Source organism: Chaetodon auriga, chromosome 18, assembly GCF_051107435.1.
Source record: "Chaetodon auriga isolate fChaAug3 chromosome 18, fChaAug3.hap1, whole genome shotgun sequence".
In the NCBI taxonomy this organism is placed as follows: Eukaryota; Metazoa; Chordata; class Actinopteri; order Chaetodontiformes; family Chaetodontidae; genus Chaetodon; species Chaetodon auriga.
Window position 1 is genome coordinate 18,256,727 of NC_135091.1, and position 27,971 is coordinate 18,284,697.

The 27,971-nt window shown below is 42.1% G+C and overlaps 4 protein-coding genes across 4 annotated transcripts; all 4 read right to left on the minus strand.

Moving 5' to 3' along the window:
- Window positions 1-1,530: 1,530 nt before the first annotated feature.
- Window positions 1,531-5,519, minus strand: LOC143336682 (trace amine-associated receptor 1-like). The gene is made up of 6 exons (XM_076756951.1): window positions 5,484-5,519; window positions 5,209-5,397; window positions 4,816-4,968; window positions 4,517-4,677; window positions 4,023-4,204; window positions 1,531-2,429 (listed from the first exon to the last, which is right to left on the minus strand). Exons 1-6 carry the CDS (start codon window positions 5,517-5,519, stop codon window positions 1,531-1,533), a joined length of 1,620 nt encoding a protein of 539 aa, XP_076613066.1.
- A 12,654-nt stretch (window positions 5,520-18,173) lies between these two features.
- LOC143336683 (trace amine-associated receptor 1-like) lies at window positions 18,174-19,079 on the minus strand. The gene has a single exon (XM_076756952.1). The coding sequence runs from the start codon at window positions 19,077-19,079 to the stop codon at window positions 18,174-18,176; it is 906 nt and encodes a 301-aa protein (XP_076613067.1).
- A 2,855-nt stretch (window positions 19,080-21,934) lies between these two features.
- LOC143336684 (trace amine-associated receptor 1-like) lies at window positions 21,935-22,915 on the minus strand. The gene has a single exon (XM_076756953.1). It carries the CDS (start codon window positions 22,913-22,915, stop codon window positions 21,935-21,937), a length of 981 nt encoding a protein of 326 aa, XP_076613068.1.
- A 4,045-nt stretch (window positions 22,916-26,960) lies between these two features.
- Window positions 26,961-27,941, minus strand: LOC143336688 (trace amine-associated receptor 1-like). The gene has a single exon (XM_076756965.1). The coding sequence runs from the start codon at window positions 27,939-27,941 to the stop codon at window positions 26,961-26,963; it is 981 nt and encodes a 326-aa protein (XP_076613080.1).
- Window positions 27,942-27,971: the final 30 nt, after the last annotated feature.

The following is a 27,971-nucleotide window of genomic DNA, read 5'->3' on the forward strand; positions in this document are numbered from 1 at the left end:
TTGCACTACTATTATCAATGCTGATATTTGCTCATGTTTATCCATTTCATCTGGTGCAATTTCTAAATTTCTAAGTTGTATATTTCTCTCAACTGTGCAATAACACTATTTATCATCCATATTGGCGACTGTACTTTTATAAACTGTATATATTGTGCATATACATAGACCGAGTAGTTCTCAAGAGAAATAGTATTCTCTCAGCTGCAGTAGTATTTCTCAAGTACAATACAATACATGTCATGTCAGTAGTTAGTTTTCTCAATAAGACTACTAGGAACAATACTTTTTTATGGTAGAAGGACTCTTTGTCATTTGCTATTTTTTCTAATCGCACAAATGTACATATACATAGTTGTTTTTATATTCTATATCTTGTATACTTTTATACTGTATTGTTATTTTGACCTCTTTATGCCACTGCTTTCTGTAACTTGCTGGCTGTAACGACGAAATTTGTGTTGTGTGGGATCAAAAAAGTCCTATCTTATCTTAGCTGTCTGTTTTAGACTATTGTTTTGGCACAGTTGGATTGTAGGCTATAAAATAGGGATCAGAACTCTATATTATCGATCAAAATTACAACACACAAAATCATTATGGGCTTCGGGTTGACGATGTTTTACAAAATAAGCAACAGATAATAAACTGTAACAGAAGTTTAATTATAATTACAATTTAAGCATTATTATTATTATTATTATTATTTTATTTTATTTTTTACTGTCAAATCTGTTATTCAGCAGTGCAGCCATCTCTATCCGTGATGGCTGTGTTATGTTTGAAGAGGACCATTAAAGAACATTTAGCATACATAATAAGACCTATGTTTATATGTCAAAAAAGAACTTGGTCTACTGAAGCTTTTTGACACATCAATGCAGAAATGATAACACCTACAGTGATGGCCTAATGATTAAGTTATGTGTGCAGTACTGAAGTATTGTTTGTGGTGATAAATCCTTTTTCAAGACTTGTGCCAATTACAGTACGGTATGAAGAATGCATTCATGACATAGTGCAGACCAAAATCTCTAAGAAGAAAAGTAATTACATGAAACGATGAATAACTGTTCAGAATGGGTCCAACAGTTATTGAGAGTCCGACTCTAAACGGGACCAGACAGTTTGAGGCCAGTATCAGTATCGTTCCTGCTGGAGGAAATGTCCTCATCCTGACAGTGTTTGAAAATGTTTTTGAAAACTCACCCACTAATGTCATTCAGTACATTTCATTTTGTTACAAATATATTTTTGCTATGCATTTAAATGTGTAATATCAGAATATCCATGTACATTTGTACATAGTGATTAGGCCATTTACATGATTGCATAAAGTAACCGTTCGTTATATTGCACCCATGTCTGTATTTAACATTGAGTTTTTAATTACAGAATTTTAAAAAAGTCAGAGAAGACAGGACACAGTGGTACAGGCTGCAGAGTCTAATGACATGCTTAATCTTTATTGCTCCAAATGTTATCAGTACTGACTCGTCTATTAGCTTTTTCTGCACTCCAATGAGTAGGTCAGAGCAGTTTTGTGTTAGAAAAGTCACCTTGAAATATTTTTCTAGATATGATCATTCTGAAAGCCGATCTGAACCAGCTGTAAAAGAAAGCATAAATAAATGGATTGAGCATAGAATTTGACAGTGCAAGCCAGCCAAGACTTTCAATCGCAGCAGCTGGCACTGACACATAATTCAACAGCTGAATGGAAACACAGAGAAAAAAAGGAGTCCAGCAGATCAGAAACACTCCCATAACAATTACAAGAGTTTTAGTGGCTTTTCTCTCCATCTTACTGGCAGTGGCTCCAGACTTTGTGCCCTGGATGCTGCGTACCTGTCTCTGTGCAACAAGGAAAATCTTCAGGTAGATACAGAGCATTAAAATCACTGGGAGGTAAAATGTACAAAAAAGTCCCAAACTGTTTGCAAGTTGAACATCAAGAAAACATTTTACTTGATTTAACCCTGTATCTTTACATTTATCTTGGTTTAATCCTGCTATTACAAGACCAATTGCAACTAAAAGAGAAACACTCCAACTCACCAGGATCATGATCACAACAACATGAACATTTATCTTAGTTCTATATGTCAGAGGGTGACACACTGCATAATATCTGTCAATAGAAATACAACATAAATTCAGGATGGAAGCTGTGCACAATGTTACTTCAAAGCTCTCTCGTACTGTACAAAATAAATGTTCAGAGTACAGACATAAACTTGCAGAGAATTCCATAGTGAAAGGAAAAACTGAAACCCCAACAAGCAGGTCAGCTACTGCCAAGGAAAGGATGAGAGAGTTTGTAGGAGTGTGGAGCTGTTTGAAGTAAATGACGGAGATTAATACAAGAAGGTTTCCACATATTGTGATAACAGACAATGAACAGAGGAAAACATATAATAAAACACATACTGTGGAAGGTGAGCTTGTCAGTATGTAAGAAACATTCAGTCTTTTGTGACAGGGATGTAAGTCCACATAAGTGTGTTCAACAGTGACTTCTGGTGCCATGTTTCCGGGTTCCCGTAAATCAGTTTTCCATTGAAAATGAATAATATTGAAAATAAAAAAACTAATGTTGATTTCAAACTGCTTAGCCCGACATTTGTGCAATGATAGCTCTCTAAATAATCGAAAGCAGTGATTTTCACTTTATGTCATACCTTTTGAATGCTGAAGGTAGTTCACACATCAGTGTTGATGGGTGTTCTTCATCACTGTGCCACTGGGCACAATCTTGATTTTTATCAACCCCTGTCTCATTTCCATAATAAATACATTATATCATAGTCCAATCAGATGTGGGAGTAATCATCTTGTTGACATTAGATGCCAGAGCAACATAATGTACTGGAGATGACATCAATGAACTGTGATTATTTGATTTATCATTTTGGTAGACATCCTCACATGTTTTTCCAAGGACATGAAACTTTGTAATTTTTGATTTGTTTCACCTGTCCCTTATTAACCTTCTGTCTGAAGTGTATTCGGCCAGTGCCAGTTCATCTTAGTACATTGTGTGTCAGGTGTTCTTTTCCCAGTGTTTATTTCAAGTGATTTTGGATTTCTGTTTTGTTTGCCAGAACCTTGTTTAATTGGATTCAAGATTCTTTCCTGTTCCTCTCTGCATTTGTTCATGTTTTTGGACTGCCTTTTCCTTGACTTGACCTTTGCCCTCCTCACCATTCCCACACACCCTTTATGTGAGTGGGGCTATGGACTGTAAGGATAAGATAAGATAAGATAAGATAAGATAAGATAAGATAAGATAAGACTTTATTGATCCCACACCAGGGAAATTTAGTCGTTATAGCCAGCAAGTATTACAAAGAGCAAGCACGTTGGCATAAAGAGGTCAAAATAAAAAGGTGTACAGGACACAGAATAGAAAAACAACTATGTATATGTACATTTGTACAGATAATAAAAAACTGCCATAAGTACTATTGCTAATATTCCTATGAGAAAACTACGAATGACAGATTAGATTAGATTAAACTTTACTGTAATCGTCAGAGTGCAGCACAGAGACAACGAAATGCAGTTCAGCATCTAACCAGAGGTGAAAATAGTCATAATATCCAAAATATAAATACATAAAGGTAGTGCAATTGGCATGAGGATTAAACAATATGAGGTACGTGGAGGTCGTGCAAGCAATTTCTATGAAACTATAAAACATATGCGACATGGTCTGTAAACAAGTGACATGTGCAACAGGTAGCAAATGGCAGTGCAGTAAAAAGTAAAAAAAAAAATACAGATGAGGAATATAGTGTACATAAAAAAAGAAATATAAAGTGATATATGCAGTATGGCACGGGCTGAGTTGTAATGTTCTTTGTTTGTAGTCTCTTGGGTCCTGAGTGAGGGCCACAAGGTGGAAAGAGAGGGTGCCAATGTCAATGGGAGGGTGGTGGGGGATGAAGGTCAGCAGGATAACAGCTCTGGAGAAGAGGCTTTTCCTGTGCCTGCTGGTGCAGGAACGGAGGCTCCTGAACCTCCTACCAGATGGCAGGGGAGCAAACGGTCCATGGTTGGGGTGGGAGCTGTCCCTGCTGATGCTACATGCCCTTTGAGACTCCGCTTGTGCTGGTCCTGGATGGCAGTTAGCTGGGCACCAGTGATGTACTGGATGGTTTTCACCACACGTCGCAGGGCCTTCTGCTTGGAGGCTGTAGAGCTGCCGTACCATACTGAGATGCAGTTGGTCAGGATGCTCTCGATGGTGCAGCGGTAGAAGTTAACTAGGATTTGACAAGCCAGGTTAACTTTCTTCAGTCTCCTCAGGTGCTGTTTAGCCTTTTTTTTATCAGGGTGGAGGAGCTGGGGGTCCAGGAGAGGTCCTCAGAGATCTGGACACCCAGGAACTTGAAGTTGGAGACACGTTCAACCTCAGCCCCGTCAATGTGAATGGGGATGTGACTGCAGCCTTTAGTTTTCCTGTATTCCACAGTGAGATCCTTGTTCTTCTTGGTGTTGAGGGTCAGTGCACCACATTGCCAGCTGCTGAACCTCATCCCTGTAGGCTGACTCGTCCTTGTTGTTAATCAGACCTATCACCGTGGTGTCGAACTTGATGATGGAGTTGGACCCATGCACAGGCATGCAGTTGTGGGTGAAGAGGGTGTAGAAGAGAGGGCTCAGCACACAGCCCTATGGGATGTCAGTGTTCAGGGTCAGGGTGGCGGAGGTGTGGTTGTCTAACCTAACAGACTGGGGTCTGTTGGTCAGGAAGTCCAGGGTCCAGTTGCAGAGGGAGGTGCTGATGCCGAGGTGACTGAGTTTGTTGACCAGCTTGGAGGGGATGACTGCGTTGAATCCTGAGCTGAAGTCGATGAACAGCATCCTCGCGTAGGTGTTGTTGTTGTTGTCCAGGTGCGTCAGGGTGGAGTGCATTGCCATGGAGATGGCGTCCTCTGTTGATCTGTTTGGTCTGTAGGCAAACTGATGGGGATCCAGTGTGGGGGGAAGACAGCATCTGAAGTGGGCCAAACCAGCCTCTTGCATTTAGTGATAGCAGGGGTGTCTGCGGCGGGGCAGAAGTCATTAAGGCCCACTGCAGCTGACTGCTTCTGTACCGACATGATGGTGGTGGTCTTGAGGCATGTGGGGACTGCTGCCTTGGCCAGTGACAGGTTGAAGATGTCAGTGAAGACCCCAGAAGACCCCAGCCAGCTGTTCTACACAGGCCTCAAGCACGCAGCCGGGTAAACCGTCAGGGCCAGCAGCTTTACGGACGTTCACCCTGCTCAGTGCCAAACGTATGTCATCAGTGGAGAGCGTGACGGGGCTGTTCATCTGGGTGGGGAGGACTTGTGTGCTGTCCCGGTCAAAGCGAGCATAGAAGTTGTTATACCAGCATATTGCACTTGCCTACAGAGGGGGAAAGTGGGTACCAGGCCAGTGAAGGTCTGGTCTGAGGAGGCTATGCTGCCGCTGCAAGGCTGCTTGGACTGTACCTTGTGGCGGGAGTTTGTCCAATCTTCATGGGACATAGATGAACTGACTGAAGTGGTCAGCTCATGGGTTGCATATTGTAAGGACACTGTAATTCCTAAAAATGTTGTCAGAATATACCCCAATAACAAGCCATGGGTGAGAAACCAACTTAAAGACTTGTTGAAAAAAAAAAAGTTTAGCATTCAGACAAAATAACCTTCAGGAATTACACAGCATCCAAAAAGGGATTAAACGTGGAATCAAAAGGGCCAAATGGGACTATAAACTCAAAGTGGAACACAAACTGAGCAATAACCTCCTAGGCTCAGTATGGGACAGCATTAAAACAATGGTGAGTCTAAATGACAAAACAAAGAAAAAGGTGGCATTGGAAGACTTCACCTTCCCCTTAATCTGCTGGTATGGGTCCATCACTGTAAAACAAAAAAAACTCCCATTCCAAGTTAATTAAGGTGAGCAGCTGCATCACAAGTTCTAAGCAGTAAGACACTAAGAAGGATTGAATCTATCCTTTCAGATAATTCTCATCCGTTACGGGCTGAATTTCAGATGTTGCCATCTGGAAGATATTAGTATTGATAACAGTAGTTCAAAACAAAGTGGGTTTATGATGTAGAATTCAGACAGTTCCCTCCAGAGTTCCTTCAAAGTCAATGTCACTTCACAGGGTACAATACATGCAGTGCTTGCCAGTAGTATCACATGCAATAACTGCTAGCAACTGTGAAATGCTGTTAGTGAGGAGAATGCCTTTCTGATGCAATCTGTCTTGACATTTTGATGGTCGATGCAAGCACATGTATTTCAGTCATAGCTCTGCTGGTGTTACATAAAAAAGGCTGTATCTCAGAAACGGAGTTCGTTCAGAGAGTGAGCCAGTACCCTCCCTCGTTCACTTGATTTTATTTTTCATTACCTGAATCTTACATTCAGTAACTCTGCAGGGTTGGTAGAGCAAACTATTGATCAATTGAAAAAGAAGTCAGGCAATGATTTTTTCCATCTTTCTGTGGGCTACTGTGATCTGATTTTATGTTGCACACAGCATGAGCTGGAGGTTTGCTCACAGCTCACTGTGGCTTCTCCATCTCGTGCCCTTACTCCCTGCAACATTTCAACTGATCCGCTGTCAGAAAATACTGAAAATGACCGTTGTCTTGTTTATGGACATATTTTTGATGAATGATAGTGGTAAGTGCTAATCTCACTGACATTGCATTTTCTGTGACTACTTCATACTGCGCTGTAATAAATGTATGTATGTGTGACATACTAAATGCCATTTAAGCATCATTTTTAATTTAAAAAGAAAATAAAATCATTTTAACACACCCTCAAATAGTATGAATGTATGGCATAGGGTAAGATTATTTCATTATCAATTGAGGCTTATAAAGTAAATAGAATAAAATAAATAACCTTTTTTATTTTTCATGTAAAAATACAAAACTCATACCATTCATCAGCCTCAGCTTGTGTTCAGTGCTAATTAGCTGATGTTAGCATGCGGTTTACGAAAATCCACTTGCCCAGCAGTGCGCCGCTGGTGCACAGAGTTGACCAGGTCTGGGGTGGCGAGCTTTCAGCACACTTTTACGCCGCTGGCGTGGACCGAAATGGACCGAAAATCCAAATCCACCGGCTGATCTTGACGACACCTCCCCCTACTGTGCCGCAACGCCCATCCTGGCGTACCTCTGTGCACCTCGGTTTACCAAAATACCAAGTGTGCTGTGCGCCCACCTGCGCTGCACGAAAATACCACTGCACGGGGTGCGCACCCTGCGCTCCGCCAGTGGCGGGGACGGAATTAGAGCCCTTAGAGCGCACCTCTCAACAGGACAAGACAGTGTCAGTGTCATTCCTGCTGGGGGAAATGCCCTCATCGTACAAGTGAACTCACCCACTAATATAATTCAGTACATTTTATTTAATAGCAAATGTATTTATGCTATGCATTTAAATGTGTACTAGATGAAACATTTTCAATAAACTCAAAGGCACAGTAATCAATATTATATTGATTATTGCGGCAGAAAGAGATAGAACAAAAACAATCAGAATATCCCTGTATATCTGTGCATGTTGTGTTTCTCAGTCATTTGTGTGATTGCATGAACTAACAGTTCATTATGTTGCACCTCAGTCTATGTTTCACCTTAATATGTGGTTTTTATAATATAATCAAAGAAATATACGAGACAAGACACAAAGGTACAGGTTGCAGAGTCTAATGACATGCTTAATCTTTATTGCTCCAAATGTTATCAGTACAGACTCATCTATTAGCTTTTTCTGCACTCCGAAGAATAGGTCAATGCAGTTTTGTGTTAGAAAAATCACCTTGAAATATTTTTCTAGATATGATAATTCTGAAAGCCGATCTGAACCAGCTGTAAAAGAAAGCATAAATAAATGGATTGAGCATAGAATTTGACAGTCCAAGCCAGCCAAGATTTTCAATCACTGCAACTGGCACTGACACATCATTCAACAGCTGAATGGAAAAGGAGAGAAAGAAAGGAGTCCAGCACATCAGAAACACTCCCATAACAATTGCAAGAGTTTTAGTGGCTTTTCTCTCCATCTTACTGGCAGTGGCTCCAGACTTTGTGCCCTGGATGCTGCGTACCTGTCTCTGTGCAACAAGGAAAATCTTCAGGTAGATACAGAGCATTAAAATCACTGGGAGGTAAAATGAACAAAAAAGTCCCAAACTGTTTGCAAGTTGAACATCGAAAAAACATTTTACTTGATTTAGTCCTGCATCTTTACATTTATCTTGGTTTAATCCTGCTATTACAAGGCCAATTGCAACTAAAAGAGAAACACTCCAACTCACCAGGATCATGATCACAACAACATGAACATTTATCTTAGTTCCGTATGTCAGAGGGTGACACACTGCATAATATCTGTCAATAGAAATACAAACTAAATTCAGGATGGAAGCTGTGCACAGTGTTACTTCAAAGCTCTCTCGTACTTTGCAAAATAAATGTTCAGAGTACAGACATGAACTTACAGAGAATTCCATAATGAAAGGAAAAACTGAAACCCCAACAAGCAGGTCAGCTACTGCCAAGGAAAGGATGAGAGAGTTTGTAGGAGTGTGGAGCTGTTTGAAGTAAATGATGGAGATTAATACAAGAAGGTTTCCACACATTATGACAACAGACAATGAACTGAGGAAAACATATAATAAAACACATACTGTGGAAGGTGAGCTTGTCAGTATGTAAGAAACATTCAGTCTTTTGTAACAGATATGTAAGTCCACATAAGTGTGTTCAACAGTGACTTCTGGTGCCATGTTTCCGGGTTCCTGTAAATCAGTTTTCCATTAAAAATGAATAATATTGAAAATAGAAAAAATAATGTTGATTTTAAACTGTTTAGCCCTGCATGAGTGCAAAGCTGCAATGATTGTTCTCTAGATGAAAGCAGCGATTTTCCATTTATGTCATACCTTTTGAAAGCTGAAGGTAGTTCACACATCAGTGTTGATGGGTGTTCTTCATCACTGTGCCACTGGGCACAATCTTGATTTTTATCAACCCCTGTCTCATTTCCATAATAAATATATTATATCATAGTCCAATCAGATGTGGGAGTATTCATCTTGTTGACATTAGATGCCAGAGCAACATAATGTGCTGGAGATGACATCAACAAACTTGAATATCAGATTTATCATTTTGGTAGACATCCTCATATGTTTTTCCAAGGACATGAAACTTTGTGATTTTTGATTTGTTTCACCTGTCCCTTATTATCCTTCTGTCTGAAGTGTATTCAGCCTGTGCCAGTTCATCTTAGTACATTGTGTGTCAGGTGTTCCAGCCTTTTCCGAGTTTTTCTTTCAAGTGATTTTGGATTTCTGTTTTGTTTGCCAGAACCTTGTTTAATTGGATTCAAGATTCTTTCCTGTTCCTCTCTGCATTTGTTCATGTTTTTGGACTGCCTTTTCCTTGACTTGACCTTTGCCCTCCTCACCATTCCCACACACCCTTTATGTGAGTGGTGCTATGGACTGTAAGGATAAGATAAGATAAGATAAGATAAGATAAGATAAGACTTTATTGATCCCACATCAGGGAAATTTAGTCGTTATAGCCAGCAAGTATTACAAAGAGCAAGCACGTTGGCATAAAGAGGTCAAAATAAAAAGGTGTACAGGACACAGAATAGAAAAACAACTATGTATATGTACATTTGTACAGATAATAAAAAACTGCCATAAATAAGTACTATTGCAAATATTCCTATGAGAAAACTACGAATGACATATTAGATTAGATTAGATTAGATTAAACTTTACTGTAATCGTCAGAGTGCAGCACAGAGACAACGAAATGCAGTTCAGCATCTAACCAGAAGTGAAAATAGTCATAATATCCAAAATATAAATACATAAAGGTAGTGCAATTGGCATGAGGATTAAACAATATGAGGTACGTGGAGGTCGTGCAAGTAATTTCAATGAAACCATGAAACATATGCGACATGGTCTGTAAACAAGTGACATGTGCAACAGGTAGCAAATGGCAGTGCAGTAAAAAGTAAAAAAAAAAAGTACAGATGAGGAATATAGTGGACATAAAAACAGAAATATAAAGTGATATATGCAGTATGGCATGGGCTGAGTTGTAATGTTCTTTGTTTGTAGTCTCTTGGGTCCTGAGTGAGGGCCACAAGGTGGAAAGAGAGGGTGCCAATGTCAATGGGAGGGTGGTGGGGGATGAAGGTCAGCAGGATAACAGCTCTGGAGAAGAGGCTTTTCCTGTGCCTGCTGGTGCGGGAACGGAGGCTCCTGAACCTCCTACCAGATGGCAGGGGAGCAAACTGTCCATGGTTGGGGTGGGAGCTGTCCCTGCTGATGCTACATGCCCTTTGAGACTCCGCTTGTGCTGGTCCTGGATGGCAGTTAGCTGGGCACCAGTGATGTACTGGATGGTTTTCACCACACATCGCAGGGCCTTCTGCTTGGAGGCTGTAGAGCTGCCGTACCATACTGAGATGTAGTTGGTCAGGATGCTCTCGATGGTGCAGCGGTAGAAGTTGACTAGGATTTGACAAGCCAGGTTAACTTTCTTCAGTCTTCTCAGGCGCTGTTTAGCCTTTTTTTATCAGGGTGGAGGAGCTGGGGGTCCAGGAGAGGTCCTCAGAGATCTGGACACCCAGGAACTTGAAGTTGGAGACACGTTTAACCTCAGCCCTGTCAATGTGAATGGGGATGTGACTGCAGCCTTTAGTTTTCCTGTATTCCACAGTGAGATCCTTGTTCTTCTTGGTGTTGAGGGTCAGTGCACCACATTGCCAGCTGCTGAACCTCATCCCTGTAAGCTGACTCGTCGTTGTTGTTAATCAGGCCTATCACCGTGGTGTCGAACTTGATGATGGAGTTGGACCCATGCACAGGCATGCAGTCGTGGGTGAAGAGGGTGTAGAAGAGAGGGCTCAGTACACAGCCCTGTGGGATGTTAGTGTTTAGGGTCAGGGTGGCGGGGGTGTGGTTGTCTAACCTAACAGACTGGGGTCTGTTGGTCAGGAAGTCCAGGGTCCAGTTGCAGAGGGAGGTGCTGATGCCGAGGTGACTGAGTTTGTTGACCAGCTTGGAGGGGATGACTGCGTTGAATCCTGAGCTGAAGTCGATGAACAGCATCCTCGCGTAGGTGTTGTTGTTGTTGTCCAGGTGCGTCAGGGTGGAGTGCATTGCCATGGAGATGGCATCCTCTGTTGATCTGTTTGGTCCGTAGGCAAACTGATGGGGGTCCAGTGTGAGGGGAAGACAGCATCTGAAGTGGGCCAAACCAGCCTCTCGCATTTAGTGATAGCAGGGGTGTCTGCGGCGGGGCAGAAGTCATTAAGGCCCACTGTAGCTGACTGCTTCTGTACCGACATGATGGTGGTGGTCTTGAGGCATGTGGGGACTGCTGCCTTGGCCAGTGACAGGTTGAAGATGTCAGTGAAGACCCCAGAAGACCCCAGCCAGCTGTGCTACACAGGCCTCAAGCACGCAGCCGGGTATGCCGTCAGGGCCAGCAGCTTTATGGACGTTCTGAGAAGCTCTCCCAGCTGAGCGTGCCTGACTCCACCTGCAGGTGGATCACAGACTTCCTGTCTGACAGGAAACAGTGCGTGAAGCTGGGGAAACACGTCTCCGACGCTAAGACCATCAGCATCGGATCCCCCCAGGGCTGTGTTCTTTCTCCTCTGCTCTTCTCCCTGTACACAAACAGCTGCACCTCCAGTCACCAGTCTGTCAAGCTCCTGAAGTTTGCAGACGACACCACCCTCATCGGACTCATCTCTGATGGCGACGAGTCCGCCTAGAGGTGGGAGGTTGACCACCTGGTGACCTAGTGCAACCAGAACAACCTGGAGCTCAATGCTCTAAAGACAGTGGAGATGGTTGTGGACAACAGGAAGAACTAAGCCTCACCTGCCCCCATCACCCTCTGTGACTCCACTATTGACACTGTGGAGTCTTTCCACTTCCTGGGAACTATCATCTCCCAGGACCTCAAGTGGGAGCCGAACATCAGCTCCCTCATCAGGAAAGCACAGCAGAGGATGTACTTTCTACGGCAGCTGAAGAAATTCAGCCTGCCAAAGACAATGATGGTGCACTTCTACACAGCCATCATTGAGGCCATCCTCACCTCCTCCATCACTGTCTGGTACACTGCTGCCACCGCCAAGGACAAGGGCAGACTGCAGCGTGTCATTCGGTCTGCAGAGAAGGTGATTGATTTGATTTGATTTGATTTGATTTTATTAATTCGAAAAAACGCAGAACTTTACAAAACAAACATTAGAGAAAGAAACTACAAAACAATTTCAAGATTAAGAAGAATAGATAAATAACTAAAATATTTCAGGGCAGTGAATTGGGAGCAGTTAGCAGTCATAGTGGCCATGCTATATCATTTTATTTTTATTTATTTATTTTTCCAGTCTAAATAGTGTCATTATATAGCCTGACTGCTGTGTGCAGCGTTGAGTTCCTCAGCCTGCTGGTCTTGCCCATGGGTTCAGCCAGCTTGTGCTGGTTCCTCAGTGTCTTGGCGGTGCAGTTGCCTCGTGTTGGAGGAAGCAGGTCATACAGAGGATGTTGCTCATCATGCATGTCCCTGATTAACTTCACTACAGCCTCCTCCCTCCTGATCTGGAGTGATGGTAGGGGTTGTGAAAAATTACCAGCTCTTCTTCTGATGATTTTGCAGGCACGTGTCTGGACCCGCTCTAGCTCTGCTTGTTGTTTTTTTGAACAACCCACCAAGAGCACTGAGCTATATTCAAGACATGGCCTGATGAGAGTGGTATAGATAGTGATGAGGTCATCTGCAGGTAGACCGTATCTCGCCATAACGGTGAGGTAGTGCATCCGCTTGGAGGCGGTTTTTACTGCCTTCTCAATGTGTACATCTCCAGTCAGCTTTAGGTCCAGGTGGTATCCCAGATATTTTGTTGTTTGCACAACAGGTACGACCTGTCCCCCCAGCACCAGGGGAGGAGGTTGTGGGGGGTCACGTGCAAAGCATATCCGTAATTCAACCGATTTTTTCCCATTTAACATCATGCTGTTCTTTGCTGCCCATTCGTCCAGCCTTTGTGCCTCCAGGCGCATTGATGTGTCTGTCTCGATGTCACATATGGGGATTGCTCTCGACAACCGAATGTCGTCCGCATATCCCACATCAAGGGTGTCCTCAAACACAGCATCCCGGGTAGCCATATAGAGGAGGAAGACATATGGGGAGACTACCCCCCCTTGTGGCACCCCAGATGTGACTTCAATCCAGGGGCTGTAGGCCCCATTTGCTACCACTCTTTGTCTCCTCCCTGTGATGTAACTGTGTATCCAGGCTGTCAGAGATGGGTACAACTTCAAGTCCAGTATGTTTTTCATCAGGGTCCCGTGATCAATTCTGTCAAACGCCTTTGACATATCTGCTAACAGTACTCTTACCATTGTTGGTTTGGAGTCGGTTTCAGTGAGCCAGGTGTGCATTGCTCTAACTAAAGCTGTTGTGGTACTGTGCTTGGGCAGATATGCATACTGATTTTTACACACATCAAGCACTGTGGGCATGAGCTTTTTTAAAACAAACCGTTCTACTGTTTTCCCTACACAAGAGGTTAGAGAGATGGGACGCCAATCTGAAATTGAGCCGGGGTCTTGGCCTTTGGGTATGGGACAGACATTCGACTCTTTCCATATGTCTGGAACACGCCCTTGTTGGTAAGAGCAGTTGGCCAGATGTGTAATGACTGGGGCCAGGTCCTCTGCCTGTTCTTTGAGCAGCCATGTTGGAATGCCACCCGGCCCACTTGCTTTCTGGGGGTCCAGACGAGTTAGAGCTAGCTTCATCTCGCCTATGCTGCAAATGTCGCTTTGTGTGAGAGGTCTAGATAGAGGGGAAAAGTAGCAGTCCGTTGTTTTTGTCCATGATTTGGCAAAGAAGTTGTTCAGAGCTTCTGCAGCTTTGTTTTCATCTACTCCTTGTATTTTGATTCTTGCATCGGATGATTTAGTTCGTCCTAGGCCATTATTTACAAAGTCCCACCACTCCTTGGGGTTCTTTTTCTTTAGGTTTTGCATTTCGTTTTTGTAGTATTTTGTTTTTGCCTTACGTATAAGTCTTTGGACAGAGTTTCTCATTTCTCTCCATTTTCCCACTTTCCCCCATTTATTATAGGCTTTTTGTCTTTTCTCTATAGCCTTCTTTATTTTCTCTGTCATCCATGGTTTGTCCGCAGTTGTTATTTTTTTCCATCTCACAGGCATGCATATGTCCATCGCTGTCTGGATATAGTTGTTGAAATTCACTGCCTTGGCATTGATGTCCTCAGCCTCATAGACAGCAGACCAGTCAGTCATAGCGATGCATGTTGCAAGGGCCCCTTTTCTGTCTTTCGTTACTAGCCGGCTCCTTCTACGCTTCACCAGTTGTTTCTGCCCGGTTGTGTTTATTGGGCTCAGCACCAGACACTTGTGGTCGCTGGACCCCAGGGGGGCAAGGGTGGTTGGAGGGCTGTAGAGTTTAGCCATATTTGTAAAAATCAAATCTAGGGTGGCCTGTCCCTGAGTCTGACATTTAACTATTTGCCGAATATCAGGGTGGGAGGAGGTTAACATTTTTGTGGGTAGTTTATTAAAATCTCCACATAAATATAGTCCCATATGGGGAGAAGATGCTTTGATCGTGTCTATTGTGTTTATTAAATACTCCAGAGTTCTGTCCTGGTATGGTTTTTTATTTGCCCAGGGGGGATGATAGAAATTTCCCACAAAAATAGATGAAACACCGCTAGGGGTCCGACGTGGTTGTATTTGGACCCATACACACTCAGTGTCATCGCTCTCCAGATCCTTTCTCCTCTTCGCCTGCAGTCTCTCATGGCAGTACACGGCCACGCCCCCTCCGCTTTTTCCATTCATCCTGTCTCTTCTAAAGAGTTGATAGTCCTTCACTGACAACGACTCATCCGGTATGTTATCATGAGCCCACGTTTCAGTAACATATCCGATGTCAGCATCTAGATTTTTCAGCAATACTTCATATTCATCAGTCTTTTTTGTCAGTGATCTCGCGTTACAGAGAGTTAACTTTGGCATCTGGGCTTGCTCCGGTTCGGATTTTTTCAAGCATATTTCAGTCAGTACACTCGCCCGTTTCATCCTATGTTTAGGTTTCGGTCTGTGTCCTTCTATAATTGTTATTTTCTCCCGTCTGTTCCTACCGGCTCTCGATCCTCTTGCCCGACTTCTTTTGCAAATTATTCCGATGCTTTCCAGTGTCTGCACGGTATTCCCATTCAGCTGGGCTGCACGATTCCTTAAACTCATTAGGAGGTGCGGAGAGTATTTGCAATTTTTAACTCCTTCCATCTTCTCCCAGGTTTACCGATGGCCACACATGATGCAAAAACAGTTCCTTACAAGCTGCCTTGAAATAAAAAAGTTGAAAATATGACTAAAAACAATTAAAAAAAAGCATAAAAACGTTGAAGGCACACACCGACGAGAAAACACCTGCGGCTGCCTTGAAGCGCCACCCGCTTGGCTGCAATCTCCCATCTCTTCAGGACCTGTACGCCTCCAGGACCCTGAGGCGTGCAGAAAAGATTGTGGCTGATCCCTCTCACCCCGGACACAAACTCGTTGAGTCACTCCCCTCTGGCAGGAGGCTGCGGTCCATCAGGACCAAAACCTCACGCCACAAGAACAGTTTTTTCCCGTCTGCTGTCAGCCTTACCAACAAGGCCTGGAACCCCCCCCGACACTCTTCACATTCCACCTCGGACTCATTTTGTCACATTGATATAAATACACTCTATGCGCTACATTAACGCTCAACTTGGACTTCTTTCTGAAAAACAGACTGTTTCCGGAAAATAGCAAACAACAAAAAACAGACTTGTGTATATATATTTAAATTGTTATATTTTATGCTCTTATTTTAGTAGATGTGTCATGCACCAATTTCACCACAACAAATTCCTCGTATGTGTAAAAGTGTACTTGGCAATAAAGCTTTTTCTGATTCTGATTTCTGATTCTGACAAAATAACCTTCAGGAATTACACAGCATCCAAAAAGAGATTAAACGTGGGATCAAAAGGGCCAAATGGGACTATAAACTCAAAGTGGAACACAAACTGAGCAATAACCTCCTAGGCTCAGTATGGGACAGCATTAAAACAATGGTGAGTCTAAATGACAAAACAAAGAAAAAGGTGGCATTGGAAGACTTCCCCTTAATCTGCTGGTATGGGTCCATCACTGTAAAACAAAAAAAACTCCCTTTCCAAGTTAATTAAGGTGAGCAGCTGCATCACAGGTTCTAAGCAGTAAGACACTAAGAAGGGTTGAATCTATCCTGTCGGATAATTCTCATCCGTTACGGGCTGAATTTCAGATGTTGCCATCTGGAAGAAATTAGTATTGATAACAGTAGTGCAAAACAAAGTGGGTTTATGATGTAGAATTCAGACAGTTCCCTCCAGAGTTCCTTCAAAGTCAATGTCAATTCACAGGGTACAATACATGCAGTGCTTGCTGGTAGTATCACATACAATAACTGCTAGCAACTGTGAAATGCTGTTAGTGAGGAGAATGCCTTTCTGATGCAATCTGTCTTGACATTTTGATGGTCAATGCAAGCACATGTATTTCAGTTACAGCTCTGCTGGTGTTACATAAAAAAGGCTGTATCTCAGAAACGGAGTTCGTTCAGAGAGTGAGCCAGTACCCTCCCTCGTTCACTTGATTTTATTTTTCATTACCTGAATCTTCCATTCAGTAACTCTGCAGGGTTGGCAGAGCAAACTATTGATCAATTGAAAAAGAAGTCAGGCAATGATTTTTTCCATCTTTCTGTGGGCTACTGTGATCTGATTTTATGTTGCACACAGCATGAGCTGGAGGTTTGCTCACAGCTCACTGTGGCTTCTCCATCTCGTGCCCTTACTCCCTGCAACATTTCAACTGATCCGCTGTCAGAAAATACTGAAAATGACCGTTGTCTTGTTTATGGACACATTTTTGATGAATGATAGTGGTAAGTGCTAATCTCACTGACATTGCATTTTCTGTGACTACTTCATACTGCGCTGTAATAAATGTATGTATGTGTAACATAATAAATGTCATTTAAGCATCATTTTTAATTTAAAAAGAAAATAAAATCATTTTAACACACCCTCAAATAGTATGAATGTATGGCATAGGGTAAGATTATTTCATTATCAATTGAGGCTTATAAAGTAAATAGAATAAAATAAATAACCTTTTTTATTTTTCATGTAAAAATACAAAACTCATACCATTCATCAGCCTCAGCTTGTGTTCAGTGCTAATTAGCTGATGTTAGCATGCGGTTTACGAAAATCCACTTGCCCAGCAGCGCGCCGCTGGTGCACAGAGTTGACCAGGTCTGGGGTGGCGAGCTTTCAGCACACTTTTACGCCGCTGGCGTGAACCGAAATGGACCGAAAATCCAAATCCACCGGCTGATCTGGCCGACACCTCCCCCTACTGTGCCGCAACGCCCATCCTGGCGTACCTCTGTGCACCTCGGTTTACCAAAATACCAAGTGCGCTGTGCGCCCACCTGCGCTGCACGAAAATACCACTGCACGGGGTGCGCACCCTGCGCTCCGCCAGTGACGGGGACGGAATTAGAGCCCTTAGAGCGCACCTCTCAACAGGACAAGACAGTGTCAGTGTCATTCCTGCTGGGGGAAATGCCCTCATCGTGCAAGTGAACTCACCCACTAATATAATTCAGTACATTTTATTTAATAGCAAATGTATTTATGCTATGCATTTAAATGTGTACTAGATGAAACATTTTCAATAAACTCAAAGGCACAGTAATCAATATTATATTGATTATTGCGGCAGAAAGAGATAGACCAAAAACAGAATATCCCTGTATATCTGTGCATGTTGTGTTTCTCAGTCATTTGTGTGATTGCATGAACTAACAGTTCATTATATTGCACCTCAGTCTACGTTTCACCTTAATATGTGGTTTTTATAATATAATGAAAGAAATATACGAGACAAGACACAAAGGTACAGGTTGCAGAGTCTAATGACATGCTTAATTTTTATTGCTCCAAATGTTCTCAGTACAGACTCATCTATTAGCTTTTTCTGCACTCCAAAGAATCGGTCAATGCAGTTTTGTGTTAGAAAAATCACCTTGAAATATTTTTCTAGATATGATCATTCTGAAAGCCGATCTGAACCAGCTGTAAAAGAAAGCATAAATAAATGGATTGAGCATAGAATTTGACAGTGCAAACCAGTTAAGACTTTCAATCACAGCAGCTGGCACTGACACATCATTCAACAGCTGAAAGGAAATACAGAGAAAGAAAGGAGACCAGCACATCAGAAACACTCCCATAACGATTGCAAGAGTTTTAGTGGCTTTTCTCTCCATCTTACTGGCAGTGGCTCCAGACTTTGTGCCCTGGATGCTGTGTACCTGTCTCTGTGCAACAAGGAGAATCTTCAGGTAGATACAGAGCATTAAAATCACTGGGAGGTAAAATGAGAAAATCTGTCCAAAAATGTTTGCAAGCAGAATATCAAGAAAACACATTTGTTCACATTTTTCATGTTTCAGTCCTGCCATTATAAAGCCAATAGCAACTACAACTGGAACACTCCAGCTCACCAGGATCATGATCACAACAACATGAACATTTATCTTCGTTCTATATGTCAGAGGGTGACACACTGCATAATATCTGTCAATAGAAATACAACCTAAATTCAGGATGGAAGCTGTGCTCAGTGTTACATCAATGGTCTGACGTACTTTACAAAATAAATGTTGAGAGTACAGACATGAACTTACAGAGAATTTCATGCTGAAAGGAAAAACTACAACCCCAACAAGCAGGTCAGCTACTGCCAAGGAAAGGATGAGAGAGTTTGTAGGAGTGTGGAGCTGTTTGAAGTAAATGATGGAGATTAATACAAGAAGGTTTCCACATATTGTGACAACAGACAATGAACTGAGAAAAACATATAATAAAACACATACTGTGGAAGGTGAGCTTGTCTTCATATAAGAAACATTTTGCATTTCATAACAGGGACGTATGTCAGTGTAAGTGTGTTCGACAGTGACTTCTTGTGCCATGTTTCTGGGTTCCTGCAAATCAGTTTTCCATTAAGCATATTTAAAACAGAAAAATTATGTTTCAAAATATTTAGCCCTGCGTGAGTGCAAAACTACAATAACAGTTCTCTGGATGAAAATACAGATTTTCTGTTCATGTCATACCTTTTGAATGCTGAAGGCAGTTCACACATCAGTGTGTTGATGGGTGTTCATGACACAGTCTAGATTCTTATAAGCTCCCTCACTGCAATGACAAGCAACTTCTAAACTTGTCCAATCAGATGTGGGAATGGTCATCTTGGTGACATTTGATCCCAGAGCAGCATACTGTACTCTCCTCTCGTACATTCATTCATTCTACCAATAATGCTAATATCTGAGTTATTAACTTGGTAGACATATGAAGATCTTTTTCAAAGACATGAATGCAAAAGTTTCCTTCGTAAAAGAAGTATTAACCCTGACCCAAATCTTTTTTAAATTTGAGAATAGGCCCGCTCTGACAGGTCCATGGCAGGCAAATTTATACTAATAGCAGAAGTGAAAAGAGTAAAACTAGTAGCTACAGTAGAGGAGGCAGCAGTGATTCAAGGACGTGAAGCTAGCGAGACAAGGTAATTAAAACTATATTGTCCCAAACAGAATAATTTTTAATTTTATTTACTTTTCTTGAGGATAGAGACTGATTCCATCTCTCACCTTTGCTTTTTACAAATCTCTGGACATCATAATAAGAAACACTCCAAGAATAAAAAAATGTGCATGCAGGAGGGAGCATCACCTGACCAGACAGAAATTGCAATGGCTGAATCTAGACTGAAATACGTCTACAACTATTCAAGGAATTTCCATGAAATTCTGCATTCCCCACTGGATGAATCCTGGGACGTGTGAGGCTGCGGGCCAGAGGATATTTTCTTTGGATCCAAATAATTTCTCCACTTTCTCAGCAGTTTTTCAGTTTGTCACTAAAGAAGACAGAAGTGTTGCAAAGACCAATCAGAGAGCGTTGACAGGAGAATATGTGGAAATACTCATGTCGTACTGGCTAACAGGTCCATCAGTTCCTCACTTGATGGCGTTACTATGCCAAACACAAGGTCTCTCACATAGTTGTGATAACATGAAGATATTTTACCTGGAAAATGGAAGCAGTGGCTCAAAAATCTTGTTATGCTGAGCTAAGAAAACAAGGTGTGTAAATGTCTGTCTGAGCACAAACTTATGTGAACATGATATCAGCAGAGCTGAAGTTATGTACAGCAACAGTAACACACTTTGCATTGCACTGTAGCCAGCTAAACCATTAGCAGTGATGGCTTACTTCTGACTCCCTTGGCTAGCGACACCACACTAGCCTTGTCTTATTGTGTTCATGGATGTATAATTATAATTAGATTCAGTGTTTGAATTGGGGATCTATTCATTCCTATGACTTTGCTCAGAGGTGCATGAGGCCAAAAAAGTCACTTTGATGAATGCATAGTGCGAGCATGCACACCAGAGACTTCCGTAGGCCGGCTAACTTCAAGTTTACCCCTCTGCTAACTTGAATGGGGATACAATCATTGAGTCGTGCAGCTCTTCCAGATTTTCAAGAACTTATTGGACCAAATGGATCAAACTTAGATTTTGAATTTTATCACTTTGCAAGACTTATGATGCTCGTAAAACTTTATCCACTGTGTTATAGCCAGTTCATTCACAATGCAAGTCTATGGGAAAAAGTCTTTTTGTGCCTGTGTGCATCACGTGACATTGTAATTACACGATTGTGCTGGGGTATCACTTCTGTTAGACAGCCAAAAAGTTTTATATATTTTATCCGAAAAAATATATCCAAGACAGACAGCCACCTCTGTGCTGCGCTCTCTGGTACTTGCTTTTTTTTTTTTTTGTAAAGGTAGCATGTCATGTATGTATATTCACAGCCCTCCACACAGGCTCTGTGCGAGCCCAGACAGCACATCAATCATGGTGGGAAGAGGCAGAAAGGGTGGCATGGGAGAAGGAATGAATGTGACTTCACAGGGTACAATACATGCAGTGCTTGCTGGTAGTATTTTACATTTTTATGGTCTATGCAAGCACATGTATTTCAGTCACAGCTCTGCTGGTGTTACATAAAGGCAGTATCTCACAAGTGGAGCTCCTTCAGAGAGTGACCCTTGTACACTTGATTTTCTTTTTCCATTACCTGAATCTGACCTTCAGTAACTCTGCAGGGTTGGTTGGGTTATCATACCCAGCAAGTTGGGTACAGCAAACAAACTAATTTTGTTTTCTTTTTTTAAAGAAGAAAAGCAATAATTGGAAAAAATTAAAAATGGTTCAGAATGAGGCCAACAATTACTTATATTGAGAGTCCAACTCAAAACAGGACCAGACAGTTTGAGGCCAATATCTGTATCATTCCTGCTGGGGGAAAATATCCTCCTCCTGACAGTATTTGAAATGTTATTGAAAACTCACCCACTGATGTCATTCAGTACATTTCATTTTATTACAAATATATTTTTTGCTATGCCTAAATAAAACATTTTCAATGCACAATCAGAATATCCATGTACATTTGTACATAGTGATTAAGGCACTTACATGATTGCATAAACGATTCATTATGTTGGACCTCAGTCTGTTTTTAACATATAGATTTTATAACATAACTTAAAAAAGTCAGAGAAGACATGACACAAAGGTACAGGTTGCAGAGTCTGATGACATGCTTAATCTTTATTGCTCCAAATTTTATCAGTTCTGACTCATCTGGTAGCTTTTTCCACACTCCAAAGAACAAGTCAAAGCAGTTTTGTGTTCGAAAAATCACCTTGAAATATTTTTCTAGATATGATCATTCTGAAAGCCGATCTGAACCAGCTGTAAAAGAAAGCATAAATAAATGGATTGAGCATAGAATTTGACAGTGCAAGCCAGCCAAGATTTTCAAACACTGCAACTGGCACTGACACATCATTCAACAGCTGAATGGAAACACAGAGAAAGTAAGGAAACCAGCACATCAGAAATACTCCCATAACGATTGCAAGAGTTTTAGTGGCTTTTCTCTCCATCTTACTGGCAGTGGCTCCAGACTTTGTGCCCTGGATGCTGCGTACCTGTCTCTGTGCAACAAGGAAAATCTTCAGGTAGATACAGAGCATTAAAATCATTGGGAGGTAAAATGAACTAAAAAGTCCCAAAATGGTTGCAAGTTGAACATCAATAAAACATTTTTCTTTACATTTATCTTTGTTTAATCCTGCCATTAGATGGCCAATTGCAACTACAACTGGAACACTCCAGCTCACCAGGATCATGATCACAACAACATGAACATTTATCTTAATTCTATATGTCAGAGGGTGACACACTGCATAATATCTGTCAATAGAAATACAACATAAATTCAGGATGGATGCTGCGCACAGTGTTACTTCAATGGTCTGACATACTCTACAAAATAAATGTCTAGAGTACAAACATGAACTTATAGAGAATTCCATGCTGAGAGGAAAAACTACAACCCCAACAAGCAGGTCAGCTACTGCCAAGGAAAGGATGAGAGAGTTTGTAGGAGTGTGGAGCTGTTTGAAGTAAATGATGGAGATTAATACAAGAAGGTTTCCACATATTGTGACAACAGATAATGAACAGATGAAAACATATAATAAAACACATACTGTGGAAGGTGAGCTTGTCAGTGTGTAAGAAACATTCAGTCTTTTGTGAGAGAGATGTAAGTCCTCATAAGTGTGTTCAACAGTGACTTCTGGTGCCATGTTTCCGGGTTCTTGCAGTCAGTTTTCCATCAAAATTGAAAATAGAAAAAATAATGTTGATTTTAAACTGTTTAGCCCTGCATGAGTGCAAAGCTGCAATGATAGTTCTCTAAGTGAAAACAGTGATTTTCACTTTATGTCATACCTTTTGAATGCTGAAGGTAGTTCACACATCAGTGTTGATGGGTGTTCTTCATCACTGGGCACAATCTTGATTTTTATCAACCCCTGTCTCATTTCCATAATAAATATATTATATCATAGTCCAATCAGATGTGGGAGTATTCATCTTGTTGACCTTAGATACTAGAGCAACATAATGTACTGGAGATGACATCAACAAACTGTAAATATCTGATTTTTCATTTTGGTAGACAAAGGACATGAAACCTTGTGATTTTTGATTTGTTTCACTTGTCCCTTATTATCCTTCTGCCTGTAGTGTATTCAGCCTGTGCCAGTTCATCTTCGTATGTTGTGTGTCAGGTGTTCCAGTCTTTTCCCAGTGTTTCTTTCAAATGATTTTGGATTCTTGTTTTGTTTACCACAGGCCTGGGCATTTTATGGCCAGCGGGCCACATCCAACCCTTAGCGCATCCATGTCCTGCCCCTGTGAGGTCAATCGTAAATTAGAACATAAATGAAAAAGTATTTAGGCTGTGCACGCAATAGAACTGTGTTGCTTTTATTTTGAAAAGCGTGCCTTTTTTTTTTTTTTAGATTGACGTAAGGACACACATGCGTGGGTGACCGGCTACAAGTGATGCTGGCAAGCTAGACCTCCAAATGTCAGTTCACACCAAAAAAAGAAAAGTTGATACACAAAGTTGAAAAACACAAATCAGGTAACAGGCGCAGGTCAAAAATCCAAAAAGGCAGAACAAGAGAACAGGCGGGATACGAGGCAGGCATAAGCACTAACAACAATCTGGCAGAGAACAAAGGCACACTGACTGGTATAAATACTGAGGGGCAAATGAGCAGATGAGAAACAGTTGTGTGGTGGCAGAGCAGGCTGGTCACAGATTGGCTGACAGTCAATACAGGGGGTGTGCAGTAGGGTGTGGGCAGAGCAGTGGCGGGAAAAGCTGGCAGGGCTGAGTGGAGGATGAGCAGAGGGGTGTGAGCACGAGGGTGGAGCTAAGAAGCTCCACCAGAGTCGATGACACATTGTAAGTGATAAAGAATTGTTCAGAATGGTGCCAGCAATTACAGGTACATTTAGAGTCCACCTCTCAACAAGACCAGACATTGTCAGTGTCACTCCTGCTGGTGGAAATGTCCTCATCCTGCAAGGGTTTGAAGATGTTTTTGAAAAGTCACCCACTAACTCACCCACTGGTTGCAACATAACCAAGATGGGGCATGCGCAATGCAAGGCTCAGCGTCTCACTAGAATTTGCGATATTGTTATTATTTTCTTACTGATTTCGAGTCTGTTCACTCACTACAGTTTTGTGAACACTTCCTACAGCAGACAACAGCTTTTACATTTAAGATTTAGATTCACAAGCAGTGTATTCAACAAACTTCAGCTCCCCCAAGAGATCGCCAGGACAGCGAGGCCAAGCGACTCAGCTACGCAGACTAGAAGTGACCATCAGCTGTGTCGAGATCATAAACAAATGAGAGGGAAGCGTGGAGGTCTATGGACTGTTACAGCCAACCGCACCGGCTATTGCTACCCAGTATCTTCCTCACCAATGTTCGGTCCTTAGCGAACACAATGGATGAGCTACGACTTCAGATTACCTCACAGAAAATGTTTATGGACTGCAATGGCTGCATCGGGTGGCTGTGGCTCAGGAGGTAGAGCAGTTAGTGGTTTGATCCCTGGCTTCAGCAGTCCACATGCCGAAGTACCCTTGGGCAAGATTCTGAACCCCAAAACTGCCCCCGATGCTGCGCCATCAGTGTGTGAATTAATATGTACGTTGCTTTGGATAAAAGCGTCTGCCAAAATGACTAATTGTAATTGTAATTGCAACGGCATCATTTCCACTGAAACATGGCTTAACAACAGCACGCCAGACAACGTGCTAGACCTGCAGGGACGCCGCGTCTTCAGAGCGAACAGAACAGCAAAGCACTCCGGTAAGACTAGGAGCAGAGGACTGTGTATTTACGTGAACAAAAGTTGGTGTACAGACTCTGTTATCATCAGGAACCAATATTCTGCTAATCTGGAATATCTGATGACCAAGTGCAGGCCTTTTTATCTGCCCAGAGAGTTTACATCCACTGTGATAACTGCAGCTTATAATCCCCTGGATGCTAATGCTAAACTAGTAATGAAAGAATTGTATGCTGCCATCCACAAACAAAAAACTGCACACCCTGATGGAGCTTTTATTGTTGCTGGAGACTTCAACCACTCCAACCTGAGGACTCTTCTCCCCAAATTTCACCAGAATGTCTCCTGCCCCACCAGAGGAGACAGAACTCTGGACCATGTCTATACAAACATTCCTGAGGCTTACAAAGCCACCCCCCTCCCTGATCTGGTACAGAAGCAGTCAACTGCAGTGGGCCTTAATGACTTCTGCCCCTTCGCACTCATCGCTATCATCACATCAGTGCTTCAAGAAGCTGGTCTTGGCCCACTTCAGATGCTGTCTTCCCCCCACACTGGACCCCCATCAGTTCTGATAAATAATAACGATGAGTCAGCCTACAGGGATGAGGTTCAGCAGCTGGCGATGTGGTGCACCGGCAACAACCTGGCCCTCAACACCAACAAGACAAAGGAGCTGATTGTGGCCTACAGGAAAACTAAAGGCTTCAGTCACACCCCCATTCACACCAGCGGGGCTGAGGTTGAATGTGTCCAGCTTCAAGTTCCTGGGCATTCACATCTCCGAGGACCTCTTCTGGACCCTCAACTCCTCCACCCTGATAAAGAAGGCTAAACAGCGCCTCTACTTCCTGGAAGAAAGTTAACCTGGCTCATCAAATTCCATTTAACTACTACCGCTGCACCATCGAGAGCATCCTGACCAACTGCATCTCAGTATGGTGTACGGCCATCTCAGCTGTACGGCCTCCGAGCGGAAGGCCCTGCAACAGGTAGTGAAAACCATCCAGTACATCACTGGTGCCCAGCTAACTGCCATCGAGGACCTCCAGCACAAGCGGTGTCTAAGAAGGACAAGCAGCATCAGCAGAGACAGCTCCCACCCCAACCACGGACTGTTTGACCCACTGCCATCTGGTAGGAGGTTCAGGAGCCTCCGTTCCCACACCAGCATGCACAGGAACAGCTTCTTTCCCAGAGCTATTACCCTGCTGAACTCTGCCCGCCAGCAGCCCCCCCTCCAACCACCACCACCCTCCCATGGACACATTTTACTGCACTGCCACTTGCTACTTGCTACCTGTTGCACATGTCACTTGTTTACATACTGTGTTGCACATGTTTTATAGTTTCATAGAAATTACTTGAACTACCTGCATGTACCTCATACTGTTTAATCCTCATGCCAATTGCACTACCTGTATGTATTTGTACTTTGGATATTATGCCTATTTGCACTTCTGGTTAGATACTAAACTGCATTTCGTTGTCTCTGTGCTGCACTCTGATGATTACAATGAAGTTGAATCTGATCTAATGTCATTCCGTACATTTTATTTTATGACAAATATGTTTTTGCTTTGCATTTAAATGTGTACTAAATGAAACATTTTCAATAAATACATAGATACAGGAATCAATACTATATTGAAAATTTTACTCAGTGTAGACATCACATAGCAGTAGTACAACTTGGAACAACTTCAATCAGAATATCCATATCCATTTGTGTAACATTTACATAATTGCATAAACTAACAGCTCATTATAATGCACCTCTTTTTGTGCTCCAGTCTTTGTTCTACCTTAAAATGTTGATTTTATAGCATAAAGATGATAATAAAAACATGACTGTCAAAACATGACAGAAAGAAACAGGTAGCAGAGTCTAATGACATGCTTAATCTTTATCATGCCAAATTTTATCAGTACTGACTCATCTATCAGCTTTTCTGGACTTCACAGGATAGGTCAAAGCAGTTTTGTGTTAGAAAAATCACCTTGAAATATTTTTCTAGATATGATCATTCTGAAAGCCGATCTGAACCAGCTGTAAAAGAAAGCATAAATAAATGGATTGAGCATAGAATTTGACAGTGCAAGCCAGCCAAGACTTTCAATCACTGCAACTGGCACTGAAACATCATTCAACAGCTGAAAGGAAAAGGAGAGAAAGAAAGGAGACCAGCACATCAGAAATACTCCCATAATGGTGGCAAGCGTTTTCGTAGCTTTTCTCTCCAATTTACTGGCAGTTGCTCCAGACTTTGTGCCCTGGATGCTGCGTACCTGTCTCTGTGCAACAAGGAAAATCTTCAGGTAGATACAGAGCATTAAAATCACTGGGAGGTAAAATGAGAAAATGGGTCCCAAAATGTTTGCAAGTTGAACATCAATAAAACACTTTCCTTCACATTTTTCATGTTTTATTCCTGAAATAAAAAAGCCAATTGCAACTAAAAGAGAAACACTCCAGCTCACCAGGATCATGATCACAACAACAGGAACATTTATCTTAGTTCTGTATGTCAGAGGGTGACACACTGCATAATATCTGTCAATAGAAATACAACATAAATTCAGGATGGAAGCTGTGCTCAGTGTTACATCAATGGTCTCTCGTACTTTGCAAAATAAATGTTGAGAGTACAGACATGAACTTACAGAGAATTCCATGCTGAAAGGAAAAACTAAAACTCCAACAAGCAGGTCAGCTACTGCCAAGGAAAGGATGAGAGAGTTTGTAGGAGTGTGGAGCTGTTTGAAGTAAATGATGGAGATTAATACAAGAAGGTTTCCACATATTGTGACAACAGACAATGAACTGAGGAAAACATATAATAAAACACATACTGTGGAAGGTGAGCTTGTCAGTATGTAAGAAACATTCAGTCTTTTGTGACAGAGAGGTAAGTCGACATAAGTGTGTTCAACAGTGACTTCTGGTGCCATGTTTCCGGGTTCCTGTAAATCAGTTTTCCA

Excerpts from the sequence above, each read along its gene's own strand:
- LOC143336682 (XM_076756951.1), bottom strand. The coding sequence starts at position 5,519 with ATGTCCCATGAAGATTGGACAAACTCCCGCCACAAG. Across the intron at positions 4,678-4,815 it reads CAGTCATCCCCTCCAAGCTG|GGCTGTGTGCTGAGCCCTCT; the intron begins GTCAACAAACTC and ends GACATCCCATAG. Across the intron at positions 4,205-4,516 it reads GTTCAGCAGCTGGCAATGTG|CTCTACAGCCTCCAAGCAGA; the intron begins GTGCACTGACCC and ends ATGGTACGGCAG.
- LOC143336683 (XM_076756952.1), bottom strand. The coding sequence starts at position 19,079 with ATGAAGACAAGCTCACCTTCCACAGTATGTGTTTTATTATATGTTTTT.
- LOC143336684 (XM_076756953.1), bottom strand. The coding sequence starts at position 22,915 with ATGGCACCAGAAGTCACTGTTGAACACACTTATGAGGACTTACATCTC.
- LOC143336688 (XM_076756965.1), bottom strand. The coding sequence starts at position 27,941 with ATGGCACCAGAAGTCACTGTTGAACACACTTATGTCGACTTACCTCTC.